Below are 17,846 nucleotides of genomic sequence, written 5' to 3'. Positions count from 1 at the left end.
GGGGCTGCCCTCTGCCGTCTGAGAGACCCTGGGGTCAGTACCAAGGGTTCCCGCAGCCCTCCAGGCGACCCTAAAGCCCACCCCTCCGCTTCTTCCACCCTCCTCCCCGCAGTGGCCCCAGTGATCACGCAGGCGCGGTGTACACTAATTTCTTTATTGGCGCGACACCGGGTATGAGGGGGCTTGGGGACACCCCCTAGAGCAGGGGACGAGTCGCAGCCTGTGCTCTGGGGTCCCTCGACGGCGCTCAGCGGTACTTCTCCGTCAGGACGCTCGACACGATGGACAGGAACTTGTCCCAGGCGGTGTGGGCCTCGGCCGTGAAGTCCGCGGGGAAGTGCGAGGCCACCGTGACCAGCAGACAGTGGGACAGGAGCTGGGGGGCGGGAGGGCTGCTCAGAGCGCGGGGCTGGAGGGGGCCGGGTGCTCTCTGGGCGGGGCCGGAGCCCCTCTGGCGGACAACTCCCCCCTCCCCGCACTGCGTCCCCGCCCCTGTCCTACCCCGCCCGGCCCCGCGGCCCCGCGCCCACCTTGAAGTTGACCGGGTCCACTCGCAGAACGTAGGCGTGCAGCTCGCTCAGCTTGGACAGGGCGCCGGCGATGTTGTCAATGTTCCTGACCGCGTCGCCCACGGCCGCCACGACCTTGGAGCCGTGCGCGCGCAGATGCGCAGAGCCGCGGTGCAGGTCGAAGTGTGGGAAGTAGGTCTTGGTCTGGGGGTAGCTGGTGAAGAGCCTGCAGGGTGTGGGGGGAATCGGACGTTGGTGAGGCCAATACGGCCCTTGCCCTGGGTGCAAAATTTAAGCGGTCCTGGAAAATCCAGCAGTCAGAATAAATCATATTTTAACGCAACATTTTAAAACATAATTATTAATGAAAAAAATTCACTTTGAACTAAACATTAAAGTTTTAAATAAAGACAGAATCAGAATCGGATCCCGTATAGCACGGCACTATCTCATCGCCCCATCTTTCAGTCTTTCGTTCGTTTGTTCGTTCATTCATTTATTTTGTCCTTCAACTGATGCTCAGTCACCTGTGTGCTGGGTTTCCCGAGAGAGGCCCAGTCCTAATCTCCCCCCACCCCTCCGCCACCTGCTCACTGGCCGCTAACAACCCTCTCCACCACTACTCAAACTCACTGATCCTTCCCCTCCTTTTCCTCCTCACTCTTCCCCTCTTCACTGTTCCCTCTTTCCTGTCCCCTGCCCTCACTAACCCTACATTGTCATCCTGGCCTGTCTGGCTCTGTCCCAGCCTGTCTGGCACTCACCTCTCCAGGGCCTCGGTGCCGATGGCATCTGCCTGCGCAGAGATCTTGTCCCACATGGACATGACCATGGTCCTCTCAGCTTTGGTCAGAGACATGGCTGTAGCTGAACTGGAGCTGGGCGTGTCCAGGACTGACCTCTGTGGTACTCAGCCCCCAGGGTCCACTTATATACATGGAATCAGGGTGGGGGCCAGGCTGTGGGGGTGGGGTCTCTTATCAGATCCAGTGACAATGGGCAGTCAGAGTCTGGTGGGACAGGTGGGTGAGGGGTTATCACCCCTACCACCCTGGCTGAGTCTTAGAGGGGGCGTTGGCCACAGCCTGGCCAGAGTCCAGCAGAGATAGGGACCCAGCCAGCGCAGGAGGTCATGCCTGCATTTGCAGCCCAGTTCTGCATCGTCCTTGTCCGGTTCAGACTCACAAAACGAGGGAAACCAGAGGAGCAGGGCCCAGAACACACCCTCGTGGGGTTGGAACATGACTTGTGCTGCCGGTGCCACTCCTGGGTGGGATCCTGTGGCCGGCCCACCCTGGCCACGTGTAAGTTCCCTCCCCCTTGGCTCTATGACTGTTGGGTTTCCTCTGAGAAAGCAACGGTTTTGCCCACCTGGCACCGAGGAAAGGTGTACTGACTGGGTCTGTCCCTTGAAAAGCTGGGTCATAAAAGAGAATTCTGCTGATATAATCTGCTGTTAGGGACTGCTCACCATATCATCACTTTAACAATAAGGCAAATATTCCTTTTAATTTTATTTTAACATACAATGAAGTTGCCTTTTTTAGTGTACAGCTCTGTGAATTTTGACATGTATAGAGTCATATAACCCCCACCAAAATCAGGCACACGCTGGCTCCATCGCCCCCCAGAAAAGCCCAACTGCCTCCCTCCCGGGTATGATTTCTCCCTCGGTTTGGCGTGTCCTGGCTCCCCGAGCCTGCAGTTGGCCTCCACTCTCTGAATGCTGTTTTTGGTTGAACAGAAGTTTATAACTTTAATGCAGTCAAAGTTAGTGATTTTCTTGGTCCTGCTTAGAAATGTTGTACTGTTCTAGTCATAATAACTAAAAGGTAGAAACGACCTGAATGCCCATCAATGAATGCACAGATAAATAAATTATGGTGCACAGAAATACAAGAAGACATTGTTCAGCCATAAAAATGAAGCAGTGACACACGCTACAACATGGATGAACCTTGAAAACATTATACTAAGTGAGTGGAGTCAGACACAATCACCACGCACAAGCATAGACAGGAAGTGGGTCAGCGGGCACGCCCGGGTCTCGAGGGGAGGGGCAGCTAACGCAGCAAAGTTGGTACTGGGTTTCCTGTGGGATGATGAAAATGTTCTACAATTAGATAGTGATGATGATTGCACACTACGGTGAACACCCAAAAGGTTACTGAATTATTTCCTTTAAAATGGTTAATTTTGTGTTACGCAAATTTTACCTCATTTTTAAAAAACAAGTGAAATAAGCATTGTGCCAAATACTGAGGTGTAGAGAACCGCCGGTTATTACCGTTCTGAGAACTTGACTGCGTTTTGAGTTGGGTGGCAGTCCCCCTTGCACTGATTCTGTGCGGTTGCGAGGTAAGGTCTGCTGTCTGGTTTTGGCTGGCATCTATTAGTGCCTTCTAAGTCCTGGGCACAGTACCAAACTCTCCTCATGTTGGGTATTTGGTCCTCACAGCTCTCCGTGAGAGAAGTTTTATATTATCATCATTAATGTTTTAGGATAAGGAAATGGAGACTTGGGAAAGTTATGAAATGTGCCAAAATTTCAGCAGAGGAGGGAACCAGTCCCAATAGGAAAGGAGACCTAGGTCTGGTGTGGGCCCTTTGGGGATTGGGCAAGTCTATTTTGTCTCCAGGCCTTGGTTTCCTGTGACACAGGAGCCCAAGCCTGTGCTCCAGGACACTGAGACCTACTGGTCTCTGGGCAGAATTCAAAGCTTCAAGCTTGTTCTCAGCTTGTGTAGCTGGAACTGAGCTCAGAGGGGCCCTGATCACTCAGTGGAGACCAGGGTTTGCACACCCTCCCCTGAGAGCAGCCCCTGGGTGACCCTGGGCAGGCCAATTAACATTGTGAGCCTTACTTTCACTGTTTAACGTCTCAGGTGGGGTTAGAACAGCCTCCACCTCACTGTCAGGAGGATAATGGCACCATGAATTCGGGATTATTATAGTTGCTATTGTTGGCGAGTGATTCCTCCTGGGCAGGAACACTGCACCAGAGAAGGTGGAGGTGGGGAAGTGGGTCCAAGATAGGGTCTTCGAGACAGATGGCGGAGGCTCTATCAGGCCCAGACTGAGTGGCAGGACTGATAAGGCCTGGCCCTGTCTAGGGGACCTAGGCTGGGAGGAAGGGTTAGGAGTTTTGAATTCAAAGAATCCACTTACCTTCAAAACAGTAGATTAGAAAAGAGTTATTTAAATTTAAAATGAGGACCTAGAGGTGTGGGGTGTCTGAGGATGTGCCCTGTGTTGAGAGGAGCTTGGCCCTGGGTACGTTGTTGTCCAGGAGACAGTGTGAGGGCTTCACGCTAAGGCTACACTTCAGAGACCATCTACTCTCAGTCCTGTTTCTGGTGGGGAACCTCAGGCCCAAAGCCTACCTTGGTTAGCCTACCCTGGAACCCCCCTGGCTGCCAGCACCAGGCTGGACTGGCCAGGGAGTGACAGGAGCTCTGATTTCTGTAACAGCCCAATGAAGATGACCAATGTAGACACTGAGGAGCTGCTGGTGAGGGTGGAGTGGGGTTCAGACCTCTGCTTGCTCCAGTCCAGCCCTGTGCATTCCTGCGCCTGAGTCCTGTGAAGGCAGCCTGGGAAGAAATGTAATGAGCACCTCTGTGTGCCGGGATCACGGTGACCTCCCTTCATCTTTCTTGGATTCCAGTGTGCGTTATGATGCTAGCATAATGCACTGAGGTTATTGGGAAACAATGGGTTCCTCCAAGTCTGGGTCTTTCCCCAGCTCAGAGACAGCCTCCCCAAGTCCCTGGACACCAGGCCTGCTACTCCAGGTTCATGGGCTGTGGGACTGTCGGATTGGGCAGCAGCATGGTCCAGGGAAGTTGGAGTAAGGAGGCCAGAGCCAGAGTCCTGTCCTCATGTCTGGGCACCCACAGACTCCTGGTCCCCTTGTGGGGGCACTACCTCTACTACAGCTGGTCATTCCTCCAGACAGTGGGCTCCCCCTTCCCCATCAGCTCAGCTCTCCCAGCCTCACTTCCTTCTTCTGTGCCCTCATTTTCATTCCAGGGACACTCCTGGGAACTGCGAGAGGACTCAGAAGGCTTTTGTATATACAGTATCAAAACATACCAGACTGGAAGAAACGCTTGCAGCATCTGTGACGGAGGGTAGCTAGCTATTGTGAAGCGAACACGTCCAAACCGTCAAAGAACAAACGACCCATAAGGAAAAGAGAAGGCAGTTCCCAGACATTGGCAAATAATCAAGTGATACAGTTCTCCACCTCAGTAATCAAAGAAATGCAATGTAGAGTAAGATGCTATTTTCCTTATTGGGAATTTTAGAAAAAAACATCTGAGGCATTTCAAATGCACTTACCCTTCACCCTGTCAGGTTCAACCCATGAATCTGCCTTGTAAAACACACGTGAGTGTCAGCTTCGGTGCAAGAGGCTACTTCAGCGATCCTTTAGTGAAGTGGCCACGTTGTCATGCTCTTCAAGTGCTTGGGAAAGATTTGGAAACAGCCAGCCACCTCCTGGAGAGGACTAGGGTGGGGTGCGTGTGGTGATTTATTTTTATTATTTTTATTTTTTTGTTCTCACCCAAGGACACTTTTTCATTGCTTTTAGACAGAAAGGAAGAGAGAAAGGGAAAGAGAAACATCGATGCAGAGAGAGAAGCATCAATTGGTTACCTCCCATATACGCCCGGACCAGGGATCAATCCGAAACCTAGGCATGCACCCTGACCAGGGATTGAACCTGCAAACTTCCGGTGACAGGATGATGCTCCAACTAAGTGAGCCAGCCAGGGCTGATTTTTTTGACTTTTTATTTTTTAAAAAAGATTTTAATCTATTTTGAGAGAGAGGGGAAGGGAAGGAGAAAGAAAGAGAGAGAAACATCAATGTGTGGTTGCCTCTGTTGAGTCACTGGGGACCTGGCCTGCAACACAGGTATGTGCCCCCACCGGGAATTGGACCGGGAATTGAACCAGCAACTCTTTGGTTTGCAGTCTGGTATTCAATCTGCTGAGCCACACCAGCCAGGGAGCTTCTTTTGATCTTTTAAAAATAGCTGTATTGAGATATAATTTGCACCCATTTAAAGTGTGCAATTCAATTTTTTTTTTGGGGGGGAGCATCTACTGTGAAAGTGAAGACCATTCTCAGCAATCAGAGTGTCGACATTCCAGGAAATAGAGACGTCGCTGTGAAGGGATGCATAGTTATTATGAAGGGCCCTAGACACACACTGTGGAGGGAATTCAAACACACCAGTGTAGAACTCAGTCTGCTTGGAAAGAAACAAAGGCTCCGGGTTGACAAATGGTGGGGAGATAGAAAGGAGCTGGCCACCGTTCGCACAGTCTGCAGTCACGCACAGAACACGAGCAAGGCTGTAACCCTGGGCTTCCGTTACAGAATGAAGTCTGTGCACGCTCACTCCCCATCTACGTCGTAACTCAGGAGAATGGTTCCCTTGTTGAAATCAGAATTTTCTTGGGTGTGAAATACATTGGCAGAGTTTGGATGAGATCAGGCATTGCTCATTCAGTTATCTCAAGCCCAGAAAGATTGGCTAATTCTTGAAGGAAATGACCTTGAAGTAGTACCAAATTCAGCTGCTTTGTTCAGGAAGCCACAACAGTTTAAAACAAGGATGTCAGAAAGATTTTGGATGGTGCCTATGTTTCCGAAAAAGGAGCAGTTCATCAGGCTGATGAATAAGATGTAAGTTGTCCAGCTACAGTAACAGCAAGACATCAGATGATTCCTCTTTACTTGTGATGTTTTACTTTTATTTTCTAAAAGATTTTATTTACTTTTACAGAGAGGAGAAAGGACGGAAAAAGAGGGGGAGCGAAACATCAATGTGATGCCCCCAGCTAGGAACCTGGCCCACAACCCAGGCATGTGCCCTGGCTGGGAATCCAAACCACAACTCTTCGGCTCCCAGGCCAGCGCTCAATCCACTGAGCCACACCAGCCAGGGCGTACTTATGATATTTTAAAGATGCAGTAAAAGCCGTGTATTGATTTGGGGGTGGGGGAAGTAGGCAATTAAGTGGTTTTAGTATATTCATAGCGTTGTGCAACCATTGCCACAAACTTAGAACATTTATCACCCCTAAAGAAACCCCATACCCATTCGCAGTCACACACCTCCAACTACGCCAGCACTGGACAACCTAATTGTTTTCCGTCTCTGTGTGTTGCCTATTCTGGACATTTATAAAAATGAGATCATACACTATGGATTTTTTCAAAGTTCATTCATGTGTTGGCACTTCATTACTTTTTATAATTGAATACTATTTCTTTGCATGGATTATACCAAATGTCATTCACCCTCTCATCAATTGTTGGACATTTGGCTTGTTTGCACTTTTCGGCTATTATGAATAATAATGTTGCTATGAACATGCAAGTTTTTGTGTGGAATTATGTTTTCATTTCTCTGTGCACACACCTAGGAATGGAATAGTTTGATTGTATGGGAACTCTTCATTTAACCTTCTGAGAGACGGCCAGGCTATTTTCCACAGCAGCTGCACTGTTTTGCATACTTGCCCCCCCACCCCACAGCAGTGTAAAGATTCCAATTTCTCCACCTCCTTGCCAACAGCTTGTTATTTTGTCTTTTTGATTATAGCCATCCTAGTGGGGGTGATGCGGTATCTCTTTTTGGTTTTGATTTGCATCACCCTAACGAGTAATGACGTTGAGAATCTTTTCCTGTGTTTCTTGGCGATTTGTCTATATCCCTTGGAGAAATATCAACTGACTTCCCTTACATATTTTTCAATTGGTTTCTTGTCTTTTTATTGTTGAGTTGTAAGAGTTAAAAAAAAATTAATCCGGATACCATTCCCTCATCAGATATATGAATTGTAAATATTTTCTCCTCTTCTGTGGGCTATTTTTACTTTCTTGGTTGCTGTCCTTTGAAACACAAAAGTGTTTATGTCATGAAGTCCAGTTAAGTTTTCCTTTAGTTGCTTGTGCATTTGGTGTTATTTCTAAGTAATCATTGCCCAGTCCAAGGTCACGAATATTTACCCCTATGGGGTTTTTTTTTGTAAGAATTTTTGTGTTAGCTCTTACATTTAAGTCTATGATCCATAGAAGTGATTTAAAACTTTTTTTTCGTACTTCACATTTGTAAGTTTGGACGTTCCGCCCAAAGCCAGTGTTAACTTTTATAATGAAGAATGTAACGTTTACAGACAGCTGCCTGGAACCCCAAGGCGGACGCAGCCCGGGTTCCTTTCACGCTGATGGGCGGTTCCTCTCGCCTCCGGCAGGAAGCGGGCCGTTCCACGCGCAGGCGCAGCTTCCCACAGTGAGCCCGGGGCCTGCGCACTTCGCCGCCCGCGCCTGCGCACACTTCCCGGTCCGGCGCAGGCACTTTCTGCGCTTTGCCTGGCCCGGTGGCGGAAATCTCGCGGGTCAGGTTGGATGTGCTAGAGGTGTGGTGACTGTGCGCTGGCTTCCCCTCGGCTTGGCTCTCAGTACGGGGTGTCTCCGTGACCTGAGTCGCGTACTTGTCAGGCCCCCTTTGCCCTCCCGCCCCACCACACCGGAGCGCGTCTTCCTCAAGCTCTTCCACCTACCGGGTCCTGGGCTCCTCGGAGCTCCCTAACACCACACCCCCGTCCATTCGTCCTCAGGCCAGCCCCAGCCCTCGGCCTGTCTTCCTAAGGCACCCTCTCACCCCCGGCCCGTCCCCAGAGCCCTCCCAACCTTCCACCTCCGCTCCCGCGGCCCCACTATAGGATGGGGGACAACACCAGCCCTATCAGCGTGATCCTGGTGAGCTCGGGGAGCAGGGGCAATAAGCTGCTATTCAGGTATCCCTTCCAGAGAAGCCAGGAGCACCCGGCGTCTCAGACAAGTAAGTGAGCGCTGGGGCGGGACTGGCGCTTCCGAGTCTGAGCCTGGAGGCTGGGCCAGAGCGGCCAGCCGCAGGGGCCCCTGCCTCACCGCCTCCCACGTGTGAATTAAAGACCTGTATTTATTTATTTATTTTTTCCTGATCTTACAGTCGCTGCTTGCTCTTTATAGAGTACTATTTGAAACGTGCAGAAAAGTAAAGAGCAGGAGAAAAATCACTCATAATTCAACAGGCCAAAGCCACTATTGTTAACATTTCATCCATGTTTGTAGCCCTTTAAAAAAATACGTAAGCACTCCATGTGTTAATCTAACAATGGAAGGCCAAAATAAGAGGCAACACGCATTTATTTGAGATCAATAAGAATGCCCTCTGGGATGTCCCGAATAGGGTTCTCATTGAGAGACAAAGGCCCTGGGTGATTATGAGAAAAGGAAGGAGAACAATTTGTATCACTGAAAGGAAGGCAGTTCTTTCTATTGGTCAGATAACGTAGTGATGTTAATTCTAAACAGTGTTTTTAATTTTCAGTCGCGTAGTGGTCTGTCAGGTAGTCATAGTACCTGCTTGCTTTGGGGCACAAGGCTGCTTAAGCCAGTGCAAAGGTTATTTTTGCCCTGTTTTAACATGTTAGAGGTTTGAGGCAAAAGACATGGAAAGCAGTTCCTCTGGGATGGCAGCTCCAGCTCCATTTTTAAATGCCTCCATTTATTGTTATTTTTTGGCATATTAATGTATTCAGCTTGGAAAAAATACGGAATTAAAGACCCATCTGCAGCTTTCTTTGACTGCCTGCCCTCAGTTGTGCTCCTCTGTTCCAGGGATGACTGCTTACTGTCTTAGTGGTTGTCCCTCCTCTGCACGGGCACCGCAGGAAATCTGTGTAAATAAATGCAAGCATGTGCAGGCATTATTTTGCTTTCTTTCTACGCGCAAGTGAACACCCTGTAGGCACTGTTCTGTTGTACCGTTTTCATTTTCACTTCACATCTTGGAGATAGTTTCAGAATTATGATCAGAACCATAGGATAGACACACTATGATTTATTTATCCAGTCTTCTGTTGAGGGGTATTTAAGTGGTTTCCAATCATTTGCTACTTTTCATTTGCAGTGAAAGTATCCTTTCTGTATACATTATCATTTTGCTGGATAAAGGGTTAATTCCCACAAGTGGAATGGTTGGATCTAAGGGATAATGAGCATATTTATGCTTTCTTATTTTTTTATTTTTTTATTAGTTTCAGGTGTACAGCATAATGGTTAGATATTTGTATAATTTATTAAGTGACCCCTCTGATAAGTCTGGCACCATACATAATTATTAGAGTATTATTATTATTAAACAATGTTTTTATAGAGAGGGGAAGGGAGGGAGACAGGGAGAGAAACGTGGATGTGAGAGAGAAACATTGACCAGTTGCCTCCTGTGTGCGCCCCAGCGGGGGACCAAACCCGTACCCTAGGCACGTGCCCTGGCTGGGAATCCAGCTGGTGACCTTTTGTTTTGCGGGATGATGCTCAGCCAACTGAGCCACACTGGTCAGGGCTACAGTATGACTGTATGCCCTAGGCCGTATGTTACATCCCCACGACTGTTTTGTAACCGCCAGTTTTACTTCTTAATCCCTTTACCTTTTTCACCCAGCTCCCCGACCTCCTCCCATCTGGCAGTCATCAGTTCTCTGTATTTATGAGCCTGTTTCTGTTTTTATTTTGTTCTTCAGCTTCCACATATATGTTAAATCATATGTTTCTTTTTCTCTGTCTGATTTATTTCACTTAGCATAATACCATCTAGGTCCATTCATGTTGTCACAGATGGTAAGATTTCATTCTTTTCTATGGCTGAGTAATACTCCATTGTATATGTGCGTATATTTATCCAGTCATCTATTAATGAGCACTTAGGTTTCTTTTATATCTTGGCTATTGTGAATAATGCTGTATATATATTTTTGAATTAGTGCTTTGCATTTCTTCAGATAACTACCCAGCAGTGGAATTGCTGGGTCCTAAGGTAGTTCTGTTTTTAATTTTTTGAGGAAACTTTATACTGTTTTCCACACTGGCTGCACCAGTTTGCAGTCCCGCCAGCAGTTCACGAGGGTTCCCTTTCCTCCACATTCTCACCAACGCTTGTTTGTAGACTTATTGATGGTAGCCATTCTGACAGGTGTGAGTGAAATATCTTATTAGGGACTTAATTGGCATTACTTTGATAATTTCATATGTATAATGTGTATGTTTTCTTTGGAGAAATGTCTGTTCAGGTCTTCTGCCCATTTTTTTAATTGAATTGTTTGTTTTTCTGGTGTTAAATTACATGAACTCTTTATAAATTTTTGATATTAACCCCTCAGCGGATGTACCATTGGCAAATATCTTCTCCCAAATGTTAGGTCGTCTTTGCATTTTGTTATGGTTTCCTTTTCTGTGCAGAACTTTTTAATTTGACGTGTCCCATTTGTTTACTTTTTCTTTTCTTACCTTGCCTGAGGAGATATATTTAAAAAATATTACTGAGAGCAGTGTCAAGGGGTTTGCTGCCTATTTTTCTTCTAGGAGTTTTATGGTTTTGGGTCTTACATTTAAGTCTTCAACCTATTTTGAGTTTATTCTTGTATATGGTATAAGAAGGTGGTTTAGTTTCTTTTTTTTAAAAGATTTTATTTATTTATTTTTATTTTAGAGAGGGGGAGGGAGAGAGAAAGAGAGGGACATCAATGTGTGGTTGCCTCTCACATGTCCACCACTGGGGACCTGGCCCACAACCCAGGCATGCGCCCTAGACTGGGAATTGAACCGGCAACTCCTTGATTTGCAGGCTGGCACTCAACCACTGAGCCACACAGCCAGGGCTGGTTTCTTTTTTTTGCATGTATTTTTCCAGTTTCCCAATGTCAATTATTGAAGAGACTGTCTTTATCCCATTTTATGTTCTTGTCTCCGTGTCATACAATAATTGACCACATAGGGGTGGGTTTATTTCTGGGCTCTCTGTTTTATTCCATTGATCTGTGTGTCTGTTTTGATTACAGTACCATGCTGTTTTGATTACTGTAGCCTTGTAGTATAGTTTGAAATCAGGTAGTGTGATACTTCCAAGTTTGTTCTTCTCTCTCAAGATTGCTGTAGCTATTTCTGGTTTCTTATAAATTCTAGGATTATTTGTTTTATTTCTGTGAAAAATGCCATTGGTATTTCGATATGGATTGCATTAAATCTATAGATTGCTTTGGGTAGTGTGGACATATTAATGATGCTAATTCTTTCTATCCATGAGCATGGTATTTACTTCCATTTATTTGTATCTTTTTCAATTTCTGTCTTCAATGTCTTAAAATTTTTCCAAGTCTTTTACCTCCTTGGTTAAATTTATTCCTAGGCATTTAATTTTTTTTTTTTGATAAAGTTGTAAATGGGATTGTTTTTTAAATTTACTTTTTCTGGTAGTTCATTATTGGTGTATAAAAATGCAACCTATCGCTGCATATTAATTTGCATCCTTCTATTTTACTGAATTCATTTATCAGTTCTAAGAGTTTTTTGGTGGAATCTTTAGGGTTAGGGTTCTGCATATATGGTACCATGCCATATGCAAATAATGAGTTTTATTTCTTACTTTTAAACTTGGATGGCTTTTATTTCTTTTTCTCATCTGATTGCTGTGGCCAGGACTTCCAATACTATGTGGAGTAAAAGTGGTGAAAGTGGACATCTTTGTCTTGTTTCTAATCTTAAGGAAAACGCTTTTACCTTTGCCCCATTGAGTATAATGTTAGCTGTGGGTTTGTCATATATGGACGTACTATGTTGAGGGATGTTCCTTGTATTCCCACTTTACTGAGGACTTTTATCATAAGTGGATGCTTGCTTTTGTCAAATTCTTTTTCTGCATCTATTGATATGATCATTTGAGTTTTATTCTTCATTTTGTTTATGTGTTCTGTCACGTTAATTGATTTCTGAATATTGAGCCAACCTTGCACTCCAGGAATAAATCCCACTTGATCATGGTGTGTAATATTTTTAATGTATTGCTGAATTCACTTTGTTAGTGTTTTTTTAGGATTTTTTCATGTACATTCATCAGGGATATTGGCCTATGATTTTCTTTCTTTGTAATGTCTTTGTCTGGTTTTGAATTCAGGGTAATGCTGGCCTCAGAATTAACTTGGGAACCTTCCTCTTCTTGAATTTTTTTTGAATGATGTTTGAGAAGGGTATGTGTTAATTCTTCTTTGAATGTTTGGTAAAATTCACCTGTGAAGCCATCTGGTCCAGGACTTTTGTTTCTTGGGAGTATTTTGATTACTGATCTGATTTTGTTAGTAGTAATTGTTCTGTTCAGATTTTCTGTTTCTTCTTGATTTAATCTTAGAAAATTGTATGTTTCTAGGAATTTCTCCATTTCTTACAGATTGTCCAGTTTGTTGGCATATAATTATTTGTAGTATGTTCTTATAATCTTTTGTATTTCTATGGTGTCAGTTGTCACTTCTCTTTCATTTCTGATTTTATTTAATTGGGCCCTTCCTCTTTTTTTCTTGATGAGTCTGCTAGAGGTTTATCAATTTGATCTTTTCAAAGAACCAGCTTTTGATTTCATTGATGTCTTTGTATTTTTTAGACTATATTTTGTTTATTTCCACTCTGATCTTCATTGTTTCCTTAATTCTACTCACTCTGGGCTTTGTTTGTAATTCCTGTAGGTATAAGGTCAGATTGTTTACTTGAGATTTTTCTTGTTTCCTGAGGTAGGCCTCTATTGCTGTGGATTTTCCCCCTTAGGACTGCTTTTGCTGTGTTCCATAGATTTGGGGTGGTTGTGTTTTCATTTTCATTTGTCTCAAAGTATCTTTTAATTTCTTCCTTTAAAAAAAAAAGATTTTATTTATTTTTATTGAGAGAGGAAAGGAGGGAGAGAAACATGAGTGTATGAGATGTACGTGGATCAGTTGCCTCTTGCACAGCCCCACCTGGAGACCTGGCCCACATCCCAGGCATGTGCCCGGACTGGGGATCGAACCTGCGACCTTTCCATTTGCAGGATGACGCCCAACCCACTGAACCACACCAGTTAGGGCTATAGCCTTTGTTTTAAAGTTTATTTTATCTGATACAAGTATTGCTACCCCAGCTTTTTTTCTTTGTTTCCACTTGCCTGAAATTCCTTTTTCCCTCTCTTACAGTCTGTGTTTGTCTTTAGATCTCAAGTATCTCATGTAGATAGCATACGTACGGGTCTTGTTTTCGTATTCATTCAGCTACCTCTCTTTTCTTTAGAGCGTTTAATCCATTCACACTTAAAGTGATTATTGATGGGTGCATAGTTGTTGCCATTTTATTAATCATATTTATGTTCTCCCTCTCCCCTTTCTTCTTCTTAAAGAAGTCCCTTTAACATTTCTTGTAATACAGGTTTGGTGGTGATGAACTCATTTAGCTTTTTTTTGTCTGGGAGAACATAGCTATTTTTAATAGATCAGATTTTTATTTGTTAAAGAGACAGGTGAAAATTACCTGGCCCTGACCAGCATGGCTCGGTTGTTTGAGTGTCATCCTGCAAAGCCAGATGTGGCAGGTTTGGTTAAAAATGTCAGGGCATGTGCCTGGGTTGTGGGCCTGGGCTCTGTTTCTAAAAATAAATAACATCTTTTTTTAAAAATTGTGTCTGCCCCGACTGTTGTAATTCTCTGGGTCAGGTGTCCTCCCGCAGACCAAATGGTCACTGGTTCGATTCCCGGTCAGGGCACATGCCTGGGTTGTGGGCCAGGTCCCCGGATGGGGGTGTGTGAGAGGCAATGGATCAATGCTTCCCTCCCTCCCTTCCCCTCTCTAAAAATAAACAAGTAGAATCTTAAAAAACACTGTATCTGAGGGTAGTTTTACTGTGCATTTGTCTAGGATTGAGAGTGAGCATGTTTCCCTGTTTTCAAAGCCATTTGTGTTTCCTCTTTAGTGAACGACCTATTATGATCTCTTCTTCAGTGAATGACCGTTGCCTAATTTCTTCTTGGGTGGTTTGATTTTTTTTTTTTTAATCTTACAGATTTGAAGGAGTTCTTTGTCTACTAAGGATAAAAATAGAGCTGTAGTACTTAGCCAGTGTGCCTGCATGTAATTCTTGCCACATGGAGTTTTGACTTTTATGTAGTCAAGATTTTAATCTGTTCTTTTGTGGTTTCTAAGTTTGTTATACATAGAAGGGCCTCTCCTTTCCAGGATTATTAACAAGAGTCTCATATTTTTCTGTCAAACGTTTGTTGTCTTGTTTTTCAATGTGTTTATCTTGGTGTAAGGCGAAGGCTCCTGCCAGGAGTTGGTACCTTTTGGGCACTTGCTGAGAGCTGTGTGTATGCATCTCCTGTTTGCCTGCTGGGGCCCTGGGGGCAGGCACTGGGGTGGGTGAGGAAGGACGTGGGAACATGGGTCCCCATAGCTGGGGACTGTTGGATTCAAAAGCCAACATAATATTCCCTTTCATATGACTACCTAGTCCCAACATCATTTCCTAGAATCATTCACCTTGCCTTCACTGACAGGTTCTGCCACCTTTTCACATACTAAATTCACGTGTTTATTTGAGTTTATTTTTGATCTTTCTTATCTCTCCCAGCGATCTATCTGTTTGTGTGTGGGTTCCACACTGATGAATTACTGTAACTTTATACTGTGTTACATACCATCAGGATTAGTCACTGTTGTTACTTTTTTCATTCTTTTTTTATTATTTTTTTTATATTGTTACTTTTCTTTTTCAGCATTGTAAGGCAGTTCTTGCTTACTTTTCCCCGTAAAGTTAGTATTGACTGTGTTAGACCCCACCCCCAAGGCTTTCCTGTAGTTTGGAGGTCATTTTAAACATGTTGATTAACGGGGAGGAAAAGGTACCTTTATGTTGAATCTTCCCATTCAAGAATACAGTATGTTTTTTATTCATTCTTATCTACTCTAGTGGCGTTTCTGTTTTCTTCATGGGCTTCTTGTGCATGATGGAACTGCTCTTGACGAACATGTTAAGTTCATCCTTAGGTCTGGTAAAGTATTGTTGTTTGTGTATATGAAGGATACTGGTATGTGGACATTTAAAAATTCTTTGTTTTGCCCTGGCTGGTGTGGCTCAGTGGATTGAGCGTGGGCCTGTGAACTGAAAGGCTGCAAGTTTGATTCCCAGTCAGGGCACGTGCCTGGGTTTCGGGCCAGGTCCCCAGTAGGAGGCACACAAGAGGCAACCACACATTGATGTTTCTCTCCCTTACTCCCCTCCCTCTCTATAAAAATAAATAAAATCTTAAAAAAAAATTAAACAAAAACAGAAATTCTTTGTTTTATCTGTGCTCTTTCCAACCTGCTTGACGTCATACATTGAGAGGATGTGTGTGTATGTGTGTGTTTGTGTGTGTATTCTTTTTTTCTAGCTTAATAGTAGCAAAAGCATTTCCTATGTTACCATAACTTATTGGAAGCCATATTTTTTTTGAAAAATATTTTATTATTGTAAAAAATATAATATAAAATTTGCCATTTTAATGAATTTAAAAATTGTCATCTGAGGATATATCCATTGATTTTAGAGAGAGAGGAAGGGGGAAGGGGAGAGAGAGAGGGAGAGAGAAACATCTGTTGGTTGCCTCCTGTACGTGTTCTGGCTGGGGATTGAACCTGCAACCTTCTGGTGTACGGAATGATCTTCCAACCAGCTGAGCCACCCGGCCAGGGTGCCATTTTAACCATTTTTAAATGTGCAGCTGGGTGGCATTAATCATATTCACCACAATTAATTTACCATATTGTATAATTAGGACCATTTCCAAAATTTTTAATGACCCCAAACTGAAGCTGGTAACCAAGCAGTGACTCCCATTTCCCCTGCCCGCAGCCTCCGGCACCCTTTAGTCCACTTTCCGCGTCCGCATCTGCCTTCTGTAGGTAGTTCACTCAGTGCAGCCTTTGTCCTTTTGTGTGTCGTGTCTTCCTCAGCGTAGCGTTTGCAAGTTCGTCTACGTGGTAGCGTGTTTCAGGGCTTTGTTCTTTTCATGGCTGATTAATAGTCCCTTGTGTGTATGAACCCCACTTGAAAACCAGCACTTCTACCGACTCTGCAGTCCTGTGTACGTGGATGGACCCGGTTTCTTAGCTGCTCTCTCCTTTCCGCCCTCACTCAGATAAGCCCCGCAGCAGATACGCCGTGAACAACACGAGGGACAACGCCGAGGATCAGGATGGGGACTCCAGGTAAGGCCTCCGAAGTCACCGGGATGGCGCTGGTCCTGTCCCAGGCCTGGGCCAAGCCCTGCCTCCCGCGGACCTGGACGTTTCCCCTGAGAAACCTGGTGTTCTTTTTCTCTCATTTGGTGGGCGTTTGGGGTAGTGCAGAGCTGGGGGTGGTTAGGCCAGTCTCTGGCTTGCTGCATAATTCGGCCACATGTTCCGGCTGTGGGCTACATGGTTGGAAAAGAAGGCGGGAGAATAGCTGAGGCCATGTTTCTGTAGGACATTTGTCTCCTCTGAGAGGGACATGTAGGAAAGCAGACCCCAGTGCTGTCCTCAGACCTTACTCCACAAGAGGTGTCCAGAGGTCAGATGTAGGTGCTTGGGTGCAGTGCAGTCTGTCCAGGTGGTGAGATGGGCTGAGAGTTGGGCTGATTGGACCCTTGCTCTTTTGCAGCGCAGGTGAAAAGTGGGTCTTGTTCCTTTCTGTGTATGCCCCTGTTCTCTGTGGGAAGGGGTATCATGCAAACATGAGAAATGACCACTTCTGCCTTCTAAGGTTCATTTTAAAGCTTAGCAAATGGTAACACAGGCCCAGGTGAGTGAGGAAAGATTGTAAATTGGTTCCCCTAACACAGCCGAGGTGTTTGGGAGCCAAAGGACTTAGCCCTTACAGTCCGTGGGAAAGTGGCTGAGGTCCCCAGGCCGGGCCTTTGGCGTGCACGCTGCTAGCACAGCCCCTCAGATCTCTGACAGGGCATTGCAGCTGCTGTAGCATTGTGCAGTCCCAAGGCTATGGTTTTTATTTCTGTGTGTGGGAGCATGTCGGGGGCCTCCGAAGTGACCAGTGACAGTCTCTGAAGGGAGTGGGCTTTGGAAGAGGGACCAGCAGGAGGGGGGTAGGGGGTGGGAGGGTGTTGCACATTCCATGGGTCTTTCTGCGTGACGTCGAGGCCTGTGGTTGTCTTGTCCTTTAAAGTTGGAAACTTGGACAGACTCTTGTTACAGGCACATAGAGAGCTTTTTGCCCCTGCACACAGGGTGGGTGCGTTTTGTCCTCTTCCTGGGCCACAGACTACTTTAGAGCAGGGCTGGCCAGCCGCCTGCTGTTGTTCTCTCAGGCTCCATGGGTGTGAGGCTCAGGCTCAGGACGGGAAGGCTCAGAAAGAGCTTTTGGTCTGTGTAGAGGGCCAGGAGCATGTAATTTCTGCAGGTAGTTTCCAGAAGCTTGTAATATGAGGTAATGTCATTTGGTGA

General features: G+C 45.4%; 2 protein-coding genes across 5 annotated transcripts in view; one reads left to right on the top strand and one right to left on the bottom strand.

Annotated features, from left to right (window-relative positions):
• Window positions 1–140: 140 nt before the first annotated feature.
• Window positions 141–1,734, bottom strand: HBZ (hemoglobin subunit zeta). Its single transcript, XM_024553110.4, has 3 exons — window positions 1,274–1,734; window positions 531–735; window positions 141–376 (listed from the first exon to the last, which is right to left on the bottom strand). The coding sequence occupies exons 1-3, from the start codon at window positions 1,366–1,368 to the stop codon at window positions 248–250; spliced, it is 429 nt and encodes a 142-aa protein (XP_024408878.1). The 5' UTR covers window positions 1,369–1,734; the 3' UTR covers window positions 141–247.
• Window positions 1,735–7,866: 6,132 nt separating this feature from the next.
• Window positions 7,867–17,846, top strand: part of NPRL3 (NPR3 like, GATOR1 complex subunit) — a 45,022-nt gene continuing 35,042 nt past the window's right edge. Inside the window, exons 1-3 of one of the 4 annotated variants that reach the window (XM_045189658.3) lie at window positions 8,258–8,373; window positions 15,334–15,410; window positions 16,544–16,613. In XM_045189658.3, the coding sequence (XP_045045593.1) occupies window positions 15,353–15,410; window positions 16,544–16,613 (128 nt within the window). In that variant the 5' untranslated portion in view covers window positions 8,258–8,373; window positions 15,334–15,352. Of the gene's footprint in view, window positions 8,374–15,333; window positions 15,416–16,543; window positions 16,614–17,846 lie in introns of all 4 variants that reach the window. The other 3 variants (XM_045189660.3, XM_024553104.4, XM_024553105.4) reach the window with 3 other exon arrangements.

This window comes from Desmodus rotundus, chromosome 1 (assembly GCF_022682495.2).
Source record: "Desmodus rotundus isolate HL8 chromosome 1, HLdesRot8A.1, whole genome shotgun sequence".
NCBI classification, from domain to species: domain Eukaryota; kingdom Metazoa; phylum Chordata; class Mammalia; order Chiroptera; family Phyllostomidae; genus Desmodus; species Desmodus rotundus.
This window is presented reverse-complemented; position numbering and strand designations above follow the sequence as displayed.

What these genes read in the sequence shown, in the direction of transcription:
- HBZ (XM_024553110.4), bottom strand. Translation starts at nt 1,368, where the DNA reads ATGTCTCTGACCAAAGCTGAGAGGACCATGGTCATGTCCATGTGGGAC. An exon ending in GGCACCGAGGCCCTGGAGAG is followed by an intron (nt 736 to 1,273) that starts GTGAGTGCCAGA and finishes CACACCCTGCAG; the next exon opens with GCTCTTCACCAGCTACCCCC. An exon ending in TGGACCCGGTCAACTTCAAG is followed by an intron (nt 377 to 530) that starts GTGGGCGCGGGG and finishes CCCGCCCCCCAG; the next exon opens with CTCCTGTCCCACTGTCTGCT.